At 37.7% G+C, this 15,733-nt stretch overlaps 4 protein-coding genes across 4 annotated transcripts; 3 read left to right on the forward strand and 1 right to left on the reverse strand.

The window, feature by feature from the left end:
* Positions 1–99: 99 nt before the first annotated feature.
* LOC141823861 (uncharacterized) lies at positions 100–1,587 on the forward strand. The gene has a single exon (XM_074711071.1). The coding sequence runs from the start codon at positions 100–102 to the stop codon at positions 1,585–1,587; it is 1,488 nt and encodes a 495-aa protein (XP_074567172.1).
* Positions 1,588–5,250: 3,663 nt separating this feature from the next.
* Positions 5,251–6,899, forward strand: LOC141825284 (transcription factor bHLH18-like). The gene is made up of 4 exons (XM_074712671.1): positions 5,251–5,349; positions 5,434–5,877; positions 6,134–6,520; positions 6,605–6,899. The coding sequence occupies exons 1-4, from the start codon at positions 5,314–5,316 to the stop codon at positions 6,668–6,670; spliced, it is 933 nt and encodes a 310-aa protein (XP_074568772.1). The 5' UTR covers positions 5,251–5,313; the 3' UTR covers positions 6,671–6,899.
* A 1,742-nt stretch (positions 6,900–8,641) lies between these two features.
* LOC141822852 (uncharacterized) lies at positions 8,642–11,706 on the reverse strand. The gene is made up of 7 exons (XM_074710161.1): positions 11,148–11,706; positions 9,890–10,030; positions 9,688–9,801; positions 9,396–9,569; positions 9,204–9,319; positions 9,024–9,105; positions 8,642–8,933 (listed from the first exon to the last, which is right to left on the reverse strand). Exons 1-7 carry the CDS (start codon positions 11,667–11,669, stop codon positions 8,907–8,909), a joined length of 1,176 nt encoding a protein of 391 aa, XP_074566262.1. The 5' UTR covers positions 11,670–11,706; the 3' UTR covers positions 8,642–8,906.
* A 939-nt stretch (positions 11,707–12,645) lies between these two features.
* LOC141822854 (uncharacterized) lies at positions 12,646–15,205 on the forward strand. The gene is made up of 2 exons (XM_074710163.1): positions 12,646–12,954; positions 15,000–15,205. Exons 1-2 carry the CDS (start codon positions 12,646–12,648, stop codon positions 15,108–15,110), a joined length of 420 nt encoding a protein of 139 aa, XP_074566264.1. The 3' UTR covers positions 15,111–15,205.
* Positions 15,206–15,733: the final 528 nt, after the last annotated feature.

Below are 15,733 nucleotides of genomic sequence, written 5' to 3' on the forward strand. Positions count from 1 at the left end.
GCACCAACAGATGGACAGGTGGATCTGCCACTTGTCACTACACAGAGCCATAGAGCTCTAAGAGAGGCTGGATTTCACCACATACATGTGGGCCTCTTAATGGTAAGGGTTTATACTCTTCATCGTCGTGATGCAGGAACTATGGCGTTAATTGTTCTACGGGATACACGATGGCGTGGAGATCGTGCAATCATTGCAACCATGGAAATGGATCTTTCCAGAGGAACTCAAATGACTTATGTCATTCCAGATTTAATGATAAGTATTGATGATTTTTCAAATCATTTAGAATTATCAATACAAACTCATGGCTATAATGATTGGCAAGGCGGCACGAGTAATTTATTAATTACTCGAATGATGCTTGGCAGGCTGACAAATACAAGTTTTACAAATTTCTCTTATAATGTTCAGCATGTTGCAGACTATTTAGCCAGCAGAGGAGTAATTGCTCTACCAGGGAATCGGTTTTCCACTGAAGAATTACAAAATCAACGTTGGGTTCTGAGACCAACCCTACGAAGAAATCCTATGGCTCCAACAAGAGTTCAGTCTCGAGCTCTTATGGATGGAAGCGTTTCTTTGCAATTTGAAGGCTATACTGCAGTGCCTGAGCAACATCCATATCAAGTTAATGAAAATGATGAGGAAATTCATTCCCCTGAACAAGAGATATTAGCAGTATTAACAATTGAAGAAGTCTTGCCAATAGTGGAATTCAAAAGATTAAGCCCGAATTCAACTATACCAACCAGAGCTACTTATGGAGCCGCAGGGTATGATCTTCATATAATTTCTAATGTTGAAATTAATGCAGGAGGTAGGGATCTTCTTGGCACAGGATTAGCTATGGCTATTCCCGAAGGGTATTATGGACGAATTGCGCCAAGATCAGGCGTTGCATGGAAAAAGGGTATCCACATTGGAGCTGGAGTAATTGATAGTGATTATCGAGGAGAAATCAAAATTCTGGTTTTTAATTTGACATATGAACCTGTTCAATTTAAAAGAGGTGAAGCTATTGCACAGATAATCTTTACAAAAATTTCTACTCCAACAATGATGCAAGTACCCCAGTTACCAGATACAAGACGAGGAACATCAGGGTTTGGTTCTACTTCGAATAATAATCAAACCTCAGTAAATCAAGTACCCCCAGAAGACCGAGTATCTATTGGTTCATCCTTATATGCTCTAAGAGAATTCTTAAATATATATGTAAAAGGGACAATTGATTATGGACTTCTCTATTCATCAACTAAAGATATGAAGTTTTTTAGTTTCAATGATAGCGATTGGGCTGGAAGTTATGATAATTGCAAAAGCATTACTGGATACGTGTTTTATCTTGGTAATGTTGTTTTCACTTGGTCTTCAAAGAAACAATCAATTGTTGCTCTGTTAACTTGTGAAGCGAAGTATATTGTTGCAGCCTCTTATGTTTGTCATGCTATTTGGCTAAAGGGATTTCGGGATCTTAAATTGCAACAAGAAGCTACAACCAAGATCTATGTGAACAACAAATCAACAATTGCTTTAGCCAAAAACCCAGATCCAAGCATATCAATACTCGCTTTCATTTTATAAAGGAGTATATTAAGTCAAAAGAAATAGAATTGCTCCATGTGAAGTTAAGTGATCAAGTAACTGATATATTTACAAAATCTCTAAAAGCGGAAGCTTTTCAATACTTAAAGAATTTGTTGGGAGTTCAAGGAAAAACAAGTTTAAGGGGGGTAGATGTTAACATGTAAACTTATTCCAAATATAAATTGACTTTTGCAGCCATATAAGGACGTAGTCAAAATCAATTTGATTCCATGTGACTCTTCATCCACTATGTAAAGTTCAATTATCTTACTAAGTTCAATGAAACTCTTTATGACAAGAGTCATTAGTCTAGAAAGAATAAAATTTAATTGTCTTGTGTATAATAATGTGATGTATTAATTATAGAAGGATATGAAGCATCAATCTAAGTGTATAAATAAGGACCTTGTATGATGATCAAAATATATAACAAGAAGTAAATATTCCTCTTCATAAAGTCTCTCTTTCATTTCTCTCTTCATACTCTCTCTAGCTCTTACATTCTTGTTTCCTCATCCATGACCCACCAAATTCCAACACTACTTTCCAATCCTACTTTATGATCATCTTCGAACTTTAATTCCTCCATGTCTTCTTGAACAAATGCATGCAAACCTTTTCTCTTTTCTTATTACATTAATAATTAACAATGAATTAACACTAACATCGATCCCCACATTCATATTGTTTATGAAGTGGTTGGATATGCTTATGGATATGGATAGCTGGGAGCCTTAATTGTCCTAATACAGATCACATGTCTCTTTCAATATGAAACTCATAATTAATATTATTGTACATGTTTGTTGGCAATGATATGCTTCCAATGCATGTACAGCTACTGCAATATTTATATACGACTAGTTGATGCATCTCTCGGATATATCAGCACACAATCTTATTGGATACTCTCGATCGATCAGTCACATGTGGCCATCAATCTGAGTAATACATGGATTCATTTGGCTGTTTAATCCTCGATGAATTAAGTATCATATCCATGGCAGATTAGTTGCAGGTGATCAATCGTTATCGATGCAATATTTGCTTCGAGTGGTTTGAAAGGGAAAGCTCTAAGCTTTAAAGATAATGGCAAGTTTCTCAAACCGTGCACTCTACTTAATTTAGTTATATATGCCTAAGCAATTGTGTGCTCTACCCTAAAACTTGAGCTTTTCTCTTTCGATTGCATAGCCTTCTTGTTGTTGCAGTCATATTTTGTGAGAAGCCTTGGAGTTGAAGAAGAATAGGTATGCCTTCCCCAAACTTGTCAAATTGGATCTTGAGCCCTTAGTTTTTGAGGAACTCTTTGGTTCCCTCTTGTGTAGTCAATGGTGCCATATCACCACATGAATAAAATGATAGTCAAAATGTATGTATAAGGAAAAATAAGAAAAGTGTTTCTTATGTAATGGCAGTGCCCCTTCTTCACTCAACCTGTTTATTCCACATGACTATAAAATTTTCCGGAGGTTGCATAATCAATGTTGGTAACTGTTGTAGTTTTCCTTCACTTGTAACCAACATATGCTTTCCTGTATTTGTAATCGACACTCATTACTGTTGATAAGATATCCGTTGAAACTTTTCACTTGATGCCCTTCTACAACTTACACATATCTTTCTTTAATCCATTCCAATTCAACCTTGTTAATTTACTGAATAAAACCTTCTACTTACTTGGTCTTAATTCGGCAAAGCTAATCTAAGTATTCTTAATCTAGACACAATTGGAACTCTAAGTGATTCAAAGCTATGTTGACCGAGTCAAGGGCATGTCACGTGGAGTCTATCTTCGAGAGATCAATTATCTCTCGCAAAGTTTCTTTAAAATCTTTAATGGTTATTGATAGGTAATTTGATATAGAATTGGGGGTCAATGAGATTCATAAGATCAATAATCCCACCCTTATCAGGTGAAAATATCCATCAAAGAGATTTTTTTTTTTTTGAAGAACTCCTTAAGACTATTAATAATATTAATCTTGGTATAAAATTGGAATTAATAAAAGGTATTATAGTGGAGTCCCATGATTAATAATTTAGCTCGTGTCACACGAAAACATCCATTAGGAAGATGTTTGAAATTTCTTTGGTGACCATTTACATCTACTTTTGTTTAAATTGTTACATAAATAAAAGCCATAAAAACAACCATCATTAATATGTCAATTAAGTTAATTAGTAAGTTAATTATGAAAGTGAGGTCCACATATCAAGAAGTTTTGAAAAACTTACAAGCCATTACTTGATTGACCAAAGGTATATATCTACAAGAACAACTTGTATCCAAAATAGCTAGTCCATGTCTATTCTCTATTAAATCAGATGGAATCCATATATATTTTCAAAATGGTATGATATTGTCCACTTTGGGCCCGCATCCTCATGGTGTTATTTTTGGACTTTAACCAAAAGACCTCATACCAATATAGATATCTCCATTTCATAACCTCAGCATCTTTTCCATATATTTTTAATGTAGGACTTTAATTGTATCCCAACAATCTACCCCTCAAATAAAGGATCATTGAGAGCTTCTCCTTAATGGCCCCAACGGATCCCTTATTGATCCAGGTCCCAACGGATCCGCTCCCTTAACGGTCCCAACGGACCCCTTACTAAGAGCCCTCCAATCATTCCTTTGTGAAGGTCCCCATATGGCACCACATAGACATGTTCTTATACCACTATTAAATCCGATGGAATCTATATATATATATATATCTAAAACGGTATGATATTATCCACTTTGAACTCACATCTTCATAGTTTTGTTTTTAGACTTTATCCAAAAGGTCTCATACTCAATATAGATATCTCCATCTCATAATCTCAGGATCTTTTTTTTTATGTATTTGTAATATAAAACTTTGATTGTATCCTAACATGCTCTCTATCTATATATAGTTAAAAGAAAAGGCGATGAACATAATGACGAGCAGGTTTTCAAGGGGTGGATGGTTAATACCGAATCATCGAGTAGCATATTATTATTTCTCGATTAAATCTTCTTTAATAATGCAAATAGTATATGACTCATCCCCCAAAAGTTATGAGCCCCAAGAGGTCTTCCATTAACTCATATTATTGATCATCCTAAATAATATAATTATTCTATGTCCTCCACTAACACGACTATAATTATTTTAACAAGATATCCTCACCAAATATTATCATACGCATCATCTCCCCACTAAACTAATAGCCCTGAAAAGCAATGAGGATCCCACCCTAATTATTATTATTATTATTATCATTATCATCATCATCATTATTGTTGCTAATTAATTAAGCAACAGCCATTTCATGAGTTTAATCGGATGATGGTGAAACTAATTATCAAATATTTAGCCTTGTATATATGCTATTGACCAGGAAGCTCTCTACCATTGTTTCAGTCAAAAACTCAAACGCCATGTGTAACACAACCATTTACACAGTGGCGAGAGCTTGCGTATCTTCAGCCTCAAACTTTGACTCCACTTTCTTCACATTTTATTCATGGAGTTTGGCCTCCAACTGGACAGTAATGTGAAGGCCTCCCTCGGTTCACACTCTACTTTCCTAGGCGATCAGATCTTCACAATTCCTTTCACAGTGCCGTTCATCTGTAGTAATTAGGGTGGGTTTTGCAGGTGCTTGATATAACCTAGCTCATTTCTTTCAAGCTCTAATCTTTTGATTCTCAAGCGAAGCGAAAGAGAAGGAGAAGCTTAATTAATGGAGACTCCCTGGAACAACTGGTTCTCTGATAGTGTAAGAGTATTGCTAGTTAATTATATATAATTTTGTTGTAGATGCATCACATATATATACATGTACACTGAAAGAATATTGCAGGACATGAGTGAGCAAGGGTTTCTTCAGCAGTGGGAAATAGGATCGAGCAACCGTGAGGGACAGGAGAACATGAATAATATGATTCCTCAGTCTTTGCATGGTGTTGTGGGTCAGTCATCATCAGATTATGGATCGGGAGTTAGGGTTCAGGAGAGCATCAACTGGAACTTTAATTTGGGCAGCAGCCACAACCAGATGGAGCTTGATCATGGATCTTGCTCATCGTCAGGGATGGTGTCTCTTGACTTGCAGCCTAATCCGAGTCAAGGTGTTGCTTTCGCGAAGAAGCCGAAGGAGGAGCAGAAGCGCGAGGTAAGGGGGGCGGCGGCGGCCGCAACCGTGCTGTCGCAGGCACAAGAGCATATCATCGCAGAGAGGAGCCGGCGCGAGAAGCTCAACCAGAAGTTCATTGCACTCTCTGCGTTGATCCCTGGCCTTAAAAAGGTAAGTAAGCAGATGTTTAGTGGCAAACATTGGTTTCTCTTTCTCAGGTTTTGTTGTGTTTCTTGTGAGATTACATGAAATAGTAGCTAAGGTGTGTGGAAACATAGAAATATTTATTGATTTGTTGTAGTTTTGAAGCATCAAATACATACGTACAATCTAAGAGTGAGAGATCATCATCTTGTTTTTATCTTTTATACATTTCTAATCCAAGAAAAGCATTCAGTTCATATGGAAATTAATGTACATCTTTTAGGCCGACAAAGCTTCTGTTCTTGGAGATGCAGTGAGACATGTGAAAGACCTACAAGAAAAAGTGAAAGCCCTAGAAGAGCAAAACATGGAGAGGACCATCGAATCCGTGGTCCTCATCAAGAAGTCCCACGTCTCCGTCACCGATGACGGCGGTTCATCATCGGACGAGAACAATCTTGATGAATCACGATCGTCACAACTTCAACCTTTCCCCGAGATCGAAGTGAAGGTGTCCGCGAAGACAGTGCTCGTAAGAATCCATTGCGAGAACCGTAAAGGTATCCTTGTGAAGGTCTTGTCCGAGATCGAGAGCATGAACCTCACCATAACCAACACCAACGTTATGCCTTTTCTTGGTTCCTCTATCAATATAATCGTGACTGCACAAGTAAGTCATACTATCTATCAAAAGCCAAACCCTAATTCTCACCTCTATCAATATAACTATGACAATTCCATTTTTGATGTACAGATGGAAGTGGAGTTCTCAATGACTGTGAAGGATATTGTGAGGAAGCTAAAATCTTGTTTTGTTTAGCTCAAAATATGTTGAGTTAATGCACTTTATGACTTCTTATCATGAAACATTCTTCTTATTAATTTTGAGGAAAACAACAAAGTTAAACAACCTTTATGACTTGTTCCATGAAGTGAGATGTGTGCATGCATGTATGTGTAGCTTAGCAACTCCCTTTTTATATTTCAAATGGCTAATCAACTAGCAACTTGTCATTTGTTCATTAAGTATTAAGATCATAACAGGTTGGCTGAGGATTCTATCAGTGTCCATGATCAAGTTTGATCAACTTTTACTTGTATTTTTTTTCCTCTCATAAAGGTCTTAGTACTGCTTACCAACTAGAGATCGCAATCTTCTAAAGAACTATGGCTCTTTGTGCTTTAGCATAGATGATCTGTGTCATATATGTACTTGAAGTGATAGCACATGCATTCTACTTCCTAAATAAGTATCAATGATTATTTTAATCTATAATATACTACATACATTCTGTGGTGATGTGAGAGTATCAACAACAATAATAATTAAGTTTTATCTTCCTCTTTTTAATATAAATATTTATCATACTTTCATATTATCTAAGTAGAGTATTTATTAATCATCTAAATATATATTCGTACCCTCTTAAATCTATCTCTAAGAATTTTTCCTTGATATGTATTTAAAGTGATAGCACATGCATTGCCTACTTCCTAGTATAGTGTCAATGATTATTTTAGTATGTAATATGCTCATACATTCTATGATGTGAGAGTAGTTTTAAAAATATAGTTGGTATTTGATGGCACTTGTCTAATTAAACATTGTATAATCTTTTGTAGGACTCCTCTTGGGGGGGGGGGGGGGGGGGGGGGGGGGGGGGGGGGGAGGTTATATATGTGTATTAGAGACAAATTAAAATATAAAAAGGAAAATAGAGACAATGGCATAGCCAGGGGTGGTGTACTGAGCTATAGCCCAGTGCAATCCAACCATTTCTAATTTAATTTATTAAATTAAATTTTAAAAAATTAAAATATTCTAATTCTGTCCATTGATTAGTCCAGGGTAGTTGTTGATTTTGATTACGCCATTGGATAAAGATAAATTTAAAAATATATATATAGTGTATTTGGTTTGATAGTTAGACTATTCTTCATTTTTCTCTCATAAAAAAAATATATCTGTTACCTTAATGACCCTCCTAAAGTTGATCCCATAAATAGGGAGAGAGGATCATTCAGATACATAGGCTTAGCTGTTATATTTAGTTTTCTCTCTAGTATTGTATGGAAGAGTACCTTCATTTTTATACATAAGGTGTCAATTGGAAAGAGATGAGCTTTTGCATAAAAAAAGTTATATGGAAGGAAGATGTTACCTCTCAATAAAGCTTATATATCAAACAAATGTTTTAAAAAATACAATAATGTAGTACACGATCGATACATTTTAGAAGCAATTATAAAAGATTCAAATTTTATCATTTATAATTGTATTTATCTTTTTACTGACTCTCCTTTCTCAGCTCTTAGTTTTTGGAAAATTGGATCGAGCAACCTTTAGTTACTTCCATGTATAAATTGTTCAATAGTCATTAATTTGCAAAATATAATGATGATGGATGGACAAAGCAAAGTTTAATCATGAAAAAAATATAGTTGACACAGTGATAAACATTTTTAATTCTATAGTATTTTAATTATGTCTTAAGCCTAATCCTGAATCAAGATACCTGTATGATATGCAAAAGGATAAGTATTCAAGGAGAAAAATACAAAAAAAAAAAAAAAAACTATTTCTTAAACTCCTAACAAACACCTAAAAAACAAGACAGAAGTCTCATCTGAAGAGATTCATGATCATTAAAAACATTACTCAGGATTTGAAAGAAAAAAAATCATAGTATTATTGCCTTCTAAGTGGAATCCAAGGAATTGATATCTGAATTGTTCCATTATAACAGCTGGATTCTCATGTCACTGGACCTTAATCACTTTCCAGATCAGCTTGCTGGACATTCTTCAATCAATACTTATGTCTACACATTACTTTGCACAATTGTCATTACAAGTAAAGGGAAATTGTGGGTAAGGAAGAAGGGACTTCAACCCAACACACAAAAAAAAAACACAGATCCACGAATTGTAAACATGTGAACATATGGCATTATGACTACTAGTTCGAAACTAGATTCGAAGGGACTATCTATACATGCGCCTACATAACTTGTTGCCTAAGCTGGTTATTCTGCCAGCATTCCATCCAACAACAGCTACCTTTCTTGACTATTTGTCAATTCCTGCAAACAATTATGTGGGTCAAAGTAAAACAGTGTGGCCACCATCGGTGTAATGTAACTTGGAGTAACTCGAAGGATAAGTCGCACTACCTCAGGGCCATGGGATGCTGGTTCTGTGTTCAATTCCAAAGTCACTTCAGAATTTCTTGCTTCAGACTTCTCATTCGAGTACCTAGATTATCAAGAAGAATATAAGCAAAGATAGGATTGGACAAGATGATAGACAATAATGTTACATGTGTTGACTGGAAAACCCATGTTTATGCTTACGTTGAGAGGATAGTCACCCATACTAGCTCCACGCAATCCACCCAAAGAAGTCTCTGTTCAACTGGAACAACACCGTAAGTGATCAAGTGTGCAAAAGGCCAAAGCTTCCACCCTGCCTGTAAGACAGAACAGTTAGCCATTGATGTTTGTGCCACCGGTTGTTACATAGATAACATGGGGAAAGCCCCTTACAGTTAACATTGGCCAAAATGTAGCCTTCAATTCACTAAAGATATTTGCTGGTGATTCACGCCGCAAGAATCCCAATACTACATAGTAGACACTATTCCATAAGGCAGACCATGCAGTCTGGTCAAACACCACCTTGGCAGGTACAACCCACCAGTCTTGGAAAGGAAAAAGTGCCTGAAATGCAGAATTACCACATTAGATTGGTGTTGCAACATAAGCCAAAGAATTGATACTCATGGTATAAGGAGGAAGTATGGGTGACAAATATTTGATAGTAGCAGAAGTTAACAACCTCACAGAAGTGATAATAATAATGAGAAAGTGACCCATGGAGAGAAAATCCGACAATTCCGGATCTGAACATGCGAGCTCGATCAAATTCAAAGAGTGGTTTTCCTTCATAGCACTGCAACAATATTTATGAATTACATAATAGAAAAGGAATACATCTGAAATGACCTTTAACATGTAAAACACTGAAGCATGAAATCAACCTGGGCAATCCAATCGCCTAGAGAATAAACAATACCACTTATCAGCATTTTGGCGAGAACTGGATGTGTTTTCAAAGATTGTTCATAAGCAGCCCAGTTATGCTGTGGTGCATACCTAAGTATCTCATATAATGTCCAACCCTGAAATGGATCAGGAAGACAAGAGGCAACAATGAGCATAACTGCCACGAATTACATACCTTAGCACAAGGAAAACCAATGGCAATAGATAGCCCTACTTTGTTTTTTTTTTTCATCTGTACTATTGGTGCAACAAAAATCATGTCAACACAGTGAACTACCTTCTTCAAATAAGTGGTATATTTTAATGCTCAAAACCAGAAATAAAACAAACGCTATAAGTATTAGTACATAATATATTCTGAAACTTGTGTGACATTGTTTTACTAAATAAACAAATCTATTCCTTGTTGATGATACATGATGTGAGAAAACAAGAATGCATATTGAACAACCAAATGGAACAGTAAAAACTGAGTCTTCTACCATGTGCACCTGATTGCAACTTAAATCTAGCTAATGAGTTTTTAGCATTAGCTATGCAAGTGTACTAATAGAGATCACGGTTTTGATAATGGAATTTGAAAAAAAAAACAAACAAAAAAAAAACAAATTGAGATTAATGAATCAAATGGTTGGGAATGGTTGATGAGAATTAAATTATGAACTACAGACACAATCATTTACTCAAGTGCACAGGTTTGTTTTTATTTTGGTTGGAAAAAGATGAGTAACCAAATTTAAGCAACAAGCAATTTTCTTAAAAGATTGTGAATTTAACAATTAAATTCTTCCTACAAAAGAGATGCTGTGCACAAGGAAGAGAACAGACAAATTCGAAGAGCACCATCCCTTGAACATAAAAGACTTGCTATGAATATAAAGTAATGTTAAGGAATTATTCAACCATCAGGTTCAATTGCCATTCTTAGTGCTTTCTTACTAAAGTTTCTGTCTTACCAAGATTACTCCTACCATTCACTTTATCATAGTCTACTAGTTTCTTCTTCCAGACTGCATGTGTACAACACTAAATAACTAGACTATTGAAAGATAAAGAATAAACATAATTTTCAGCAAACAATTTATCTAAGAAAGCATTCAGATTAATTAAAATTGCGGTTTCCATCTGAGCACCAACAATCTCATGGTTCTCAGCATGTTCATCGAGTATAGTTAAGGAAGTTAAATCAAAATTCCATTCGACATGAGCAAGTCCCAGAGCAACTTAACCCACATGCCAATAGTCGCTGTCGATGGTGAGCAGCTTCGTGATTGCAAAAGTCCCAGCGGCAAGAACAATCGCAGCGTTGATAGCCCGGTCCAGCGACTTACCAATGTCTTGTTCATCCTCCAAAGAGGAAGAGAAACCAACACCGCCACTTCCACCGCCGCCAACGACTCTGCCGCCTATATCGACAGCCAAGGCCCGGACTTGGCTGCCAAGCTCCTCAAGGGGCTGCTCCTCCTGCTGCTCCCTCACGGAGGAGGGGATGACCCCATCCTGTTGGTCCGTCGAGTCGCTGCTCTGCACCGGGATGACATCGAGGTCCTCGGACAAGACCGAGGCGGCGAAGCAGGAACCCCGGCTCCTTCTGTTGGATCTCTTGGGTAGAGAGATGCATCGGCGGCGGGAGGGGCACAAAGGCAGCGATGGGATGGAGACCCTGGCTAGGGGCTTCGACGAGGAAGACGAAGACGAGGAGGAAGGTGAGAGGGAGAAGACGAATAACCTCTGGGAGATGACACCGGCAGCCATCGGAATCGGCCGATCGATCGGCAAGGTGAGAAGAAAGGGTTCTTTGGCGTAGAATAATAAAATTATGGAAGAAAATTTAGTTACGTAGTCCACGAACATTGGGAGGCGGAGGATGATCCACGTCCACGAAAGAGAATCCGACCCGATTGTAAAACCACAAAATAAAATATTATAACCCCATTTTTAAAAAAAAAATATTGTCAAAACTATTTTTAATGGCGTATCTTTTATTGACGGTTTAAAATTGTTTTTTTATGTGATGAAAAATAAACTATTTTCATTAACGTGGCTTGAGATTTGGGTAGAGTGGACGGGTGGAGTACGGAGGACAACGTCTTGATCATCCTCTATCTCCTGCCACCATCGACTGCACTCATTCCCGCCAATTACCCGCTAATTTCGCCCTCCTCCGCCTCGCCGGTCGTTCGGCCCCTTTCCTTTTTCCCTTTCTTTTGCTTTTCTTGTATCAGTTCCTCCACGCTTCGTTTCGACGCCCCTACAGCCAGCCAGCCTTTTTTTGTCCCTACCCATCCAGCACTCTATTCTCTGCCCCCTCTCTGTCTGTCACGCCTACTTCTCGACGAAATACCCAAAACACCCTCCTCCCAATATCACTGTCGCACCTTGCTATGCCGATGGCATAGTTGAAATTCAAGCGAAATATGAAGGGTAGTAAAGAGAAATCAGCAGTGCTGGATGAGAGAGGGCCCTTCGGCCTCGCTGCGTGCCTCAGTCGAGGGACCGCGGCGGTCGCAGGTCGATCGTCGCTCAGATGCGCTCTCGCTTCGAGGCTTCAAAAGTCGCTCCGCACTCGCAGTCTCTCTCTCATCTCCTTCCTCCTTTTGCCTCGCACGGCAGGCAGCAGCGAAGCGAAGCTGGATAGAGGGGTGGTGCGCACGGAGAGGTCTTTTTGAGCCGGTGGGGAGAGGAATGGGGGAGCTAGGTTGCTGCTGAGGGATATTTTTATGCGACGGCGATGCGGGGACGCGGGGGGCCGGCGATGGCGCCGCTGAGCGCGGCGGCAGCAGCGGCGGCAGTGAGAGGGGAGGAGAGGTGGCGGCATTTTGACAACTCGGTGAACGCCGTCTCGTTTGGATTCGTGGCCACTGCCGTTCTCATTTCCATGTTCCTTGTCATGGCCATCTTCGAGCGCTTTCTGCGCTCGAGGTCGCCGCTCGTGGAAGATGGCAGGGGAGGCGGCGGCGAGGCCGACTTTGGGAGGCAGATCAGGTCGTCGCCGGATCTGGAGGCGCATGCCGGCAAGATGGAGTACTCGTCGCCCAAGGTATTTACCGATCGCTACTCTCTTTCTTTTCTTCCTGTCCAAAGCGGTCATGAAGCTTAATCTCTGCTTCGGAATGTCTTCTTGCCCTTTTTTTATTTCTTCCCCTATCATCGACAGTACTTTAGAACAACAAAACTAAGGCAAAATGTTCTTCCACTACTTCTAAATTCTACTTTTAACATGTAATTGTTGAACAGTCGACACCATCATTTAAGATCCTTCGTCGGCTTCTTGCATTTTTTTCCCCTTCTTTTGGCCCAATGACTCTGGAAAATGCTTGAATAGGAGATATGTTTATTGTCCTATCCTTGATTCTCAACAGATTGCTGACAAGTATTATGTACAACAATAAAACCCATTGTTGAAGATCCCTACTTGTTTGAAGGGCAACATGAATTCTACATTCTGTGCTGTTTTTCATATCAGATTCAATTAAGAGAGGGCTTTGCACTAGTCAAGGACAAAACAGTGAACGCCATTTTGCCATTTCCTAACAAAGGGGAAAGCATATTTAGAAAATGAAATGACCTCCAGTAGGGTCCAAAGTTCACTAACAAATAATGTTTGGAGTCTCCATCCTAAACTAATCATTCCATGGCTGAGGCATTTGCATGGCCCATATAAAATGGTACTTCGAAAATCTATAGATCAATTTTATAATTGTTGTATGTATTATTCAACTTGTTAAACTTTACTTTATACACTAGTGATACATATGAGTCCATCAACACAGGAAAAAGAATGGGGATAATAATGTAGGGAATTTGCATAGTAGGAAGATCATTCCCCATGCTTTTTCCTGAGTGAATCTTGCCTACTATGATTGTGCCTAGTTCTATTTCCTTTAGTTTTGTTGCCTAATGCATTCTGTTATATCTTCCTAAGGTATTGTTTGTTATGATCTGATATTGGAACGATGAGGGTGATCTTTGGAGGCGATAGGATAACTCCATTTTATTGTCCCTTTTACCACATGTGTTGGCGGTCCTAGATGCCATTCTCAAAAGAGTAATTCAATCATGTCAAATACATATTTATAAACTAAATCATCATTCTGAACGCCTTTGCAATTGCTACCTCTCAAATTGAAAGTTAAATGTGCTAGCCAACCAACTTCCAATATGATTGATTTTTTCATTTCCATTTTCAGACAGTAGTATTGTTGTAGATTAAGTTCAGGCGTTAAGATTAGATATATTGTAATTAATATTATTGCTGCATATACTTGTTATAATAGAAGTGCTAATTAACTCTATCCAATGTTTTTGGGGGTTGGATCTTAAAAGTCTAATTGATAAGTCTACTGAGGTGGGTGTATCCAAAATATTGTGTTACATGACAAATTCAATGAAGACAATTTAGTTCACCAACGCAGGAAAAAGATTTGTTGAATAGGGAGATAAAACACAAGCATAGCCTACAACTTATGGCATAATTCAGTTACATAAGATGAGCTGAAAATTACCAAATTATTGATTCATAAATTCATGGTCCACATGATAAAAGATGATAGTTTTGATTCATTATAGTCCAGTTCATGTTGTTGACTGACATGGCCCATTTATCATATTTACTTAGTTCAATAATTTCGGAATCCTCAAAATGGTATTTTAATTATTTGTTTTTTTTTTCATTCTGCTACACTGCTTAAGTTTTTTTATGGATTGTATTTTACTTTTGTTGGTATGACAGTATTCATGTTTTCAACATGTCCATTAATTCAGTTGGAAATGATCCTTAAGTACAGATATTGTCTCTATAGAATAGCTATCACTATATACTAGCAATAATGCCCTATTGCTCACTTCACAAGCAGATTCCTTTTATTGTTTTTAAGCAGTTTGTTTTTCGTTGTGTGGATGGTGTCTCATTTTCCCTTTTTATTAGTTAATGCACTTGGTAGAGAAAGCTATACGTTTGGCACGCCATTGTCACCCAGATCTCCATGTTTACTATCTTGTTATATTTAGGATGACACATATGAGGATCTTAATCCATTAAGACAGTGAATCTTCTATATGTGATTTTTCGTCATTCCTTTTCAGATTTCAATGTATTCGAAGGAGGTATCTGTGCTGATGCCCGGCCATAGCACACCGACTTTCATCGCGTATCCCGCTCCTGCACCCTGCCCGCCTTCTCGCGAGCATTGCTAGCTCACCGAAAACCAGAGACCGCTGAAGCCCCAGAATCCACTGAACACGAGTTCAACTTGGCAAATCTGAACTTTCTTGTGTTTGGGAGGGAGGGAGCCACCTTGGCTATTTGGTAATGTCACACACTGTGTATAGTTGTTTTTATGGACTTCAATGAAGCATGCTGCTGCCCCTGTTGCTCTCATGGCAGTAGAGAGGTAGCTTTCTCAAGTATTAGCCTTGTGTTTTGGCACGGCCTTCCTGTGAATGCTTGAGTTGACTTCCCCCTCCTGGACGTCTTTTTAGTTAGGGGTTTGGGGTTCAACTGCAAGCAGTCACAAATTTATTCTCGAGTAAAAATTAAATGAAAAGGATGTCTTTAATTATTAAAATTATTTAGAGGGTATTTTAAAATAAATCAATTTAATTTGATTAAAAAAATTATATACAAAATGTTTCTATATGATTTTGTATGAACTTGATTGAAATTATTTTAATATGTTTAAAATTATTATAGTAATCATTAGAAATTTTTGATATAAATATACTCTATATAGTATTTTCGATCCAATTAAAAATATGATAAAGTGTCCTTTGATTTTTTTTTTTTTTTTGTTTTTTATGTCCTATGAAGAATTTAGTAA

This window comes from Curcuma longa, chromosome 3 (assembly GCF_044706935.1).
Source record: "Curcuma longa cultivar G26 ecotype Majalengka, Jawa Barat chromosome 3, ITB_CL_G26_1.1, whole genome shotgun sequence".
NCBI lineage: Eukaryota > Viridiplantae > Streptophyta > Magnoliopsida > Zingiberales > Zingiberaceae > Curcuma > Curcuma longa.

What these genes read in the sequence shown, in the direction of transcription:
- LOC141825284 (XM_074712671.1), top strand. Translation starts at nt 5,314, where the DNA reads ATGGAGACTCCCTGGAACAACTGGTTCTCTGATAGT. An exon ending in ACAACTGGTTCTCTGATAGT is followed by an intron (nt 5,350 to 5,433) that starts GTAAGAGTATTG and finishes AGAATATTGCAG; the next exon opens with GACATGAGTGAGCAAGGGTT. An exon ending in TGATCCCTGGCCTTAAAAAG is followed by an intron (nt 5,878 to 6,133) that starts GTAAGTAAGCAG and finishes TACATCTTTTAG; the next exon opens with GCCGACAAAGCTTCTGTTCT.
- LOC141823861 (XM_074711071.1), top strand. Translation starts at nt 100, where the DNA reads ATGGTAAGGGTTTATACTCTTCATCGTCGTGATGCAGGAACTATGGCG.
- LOC141822854 (XM_074710163.1), top strand. Translation starts at nt 12,646, where the DNA reads ATGCGGGGACGCGGGGGGCCGGCGATGGCGCCGCTGAGCGCGGCGGCA. An exon ending in TGGAGTACTCGTCGCCCAAG is followed by an intron (nt 12,955 to 14,999) that starts GTATTTACCGAT and finishes ATTCCTTTTCAG; the next exon opens with ATTTCAATGTATTCGAAGGA.
- LOC141822852 (XM_074710161.1), bottom strand. Translation starts at nt 11,669, where the DNA reads ATGGCTGCCGGTGTCATCTCCCAGAGGTTATTCGTCTTCTCCCTCTCA. An exon ending in CATTTTGGCCAATGTTAACT is followed by an intron (nt 9,320 to 9,395) that starts GTAAGGGGCTTT and finishes TCTGTCTTACAG; the next exon opens with GCAGGGTGGAAGCTTTGGCC. An exon ending in CAGCATCCCATGGCCCTGAG is followed by an intron (nt 8,934 to 9,023) that starts GTAGTGCGACTT and finishes AATTGTTTGCAG; the next exon opens with GAATTGACAAATAGTCAAGA.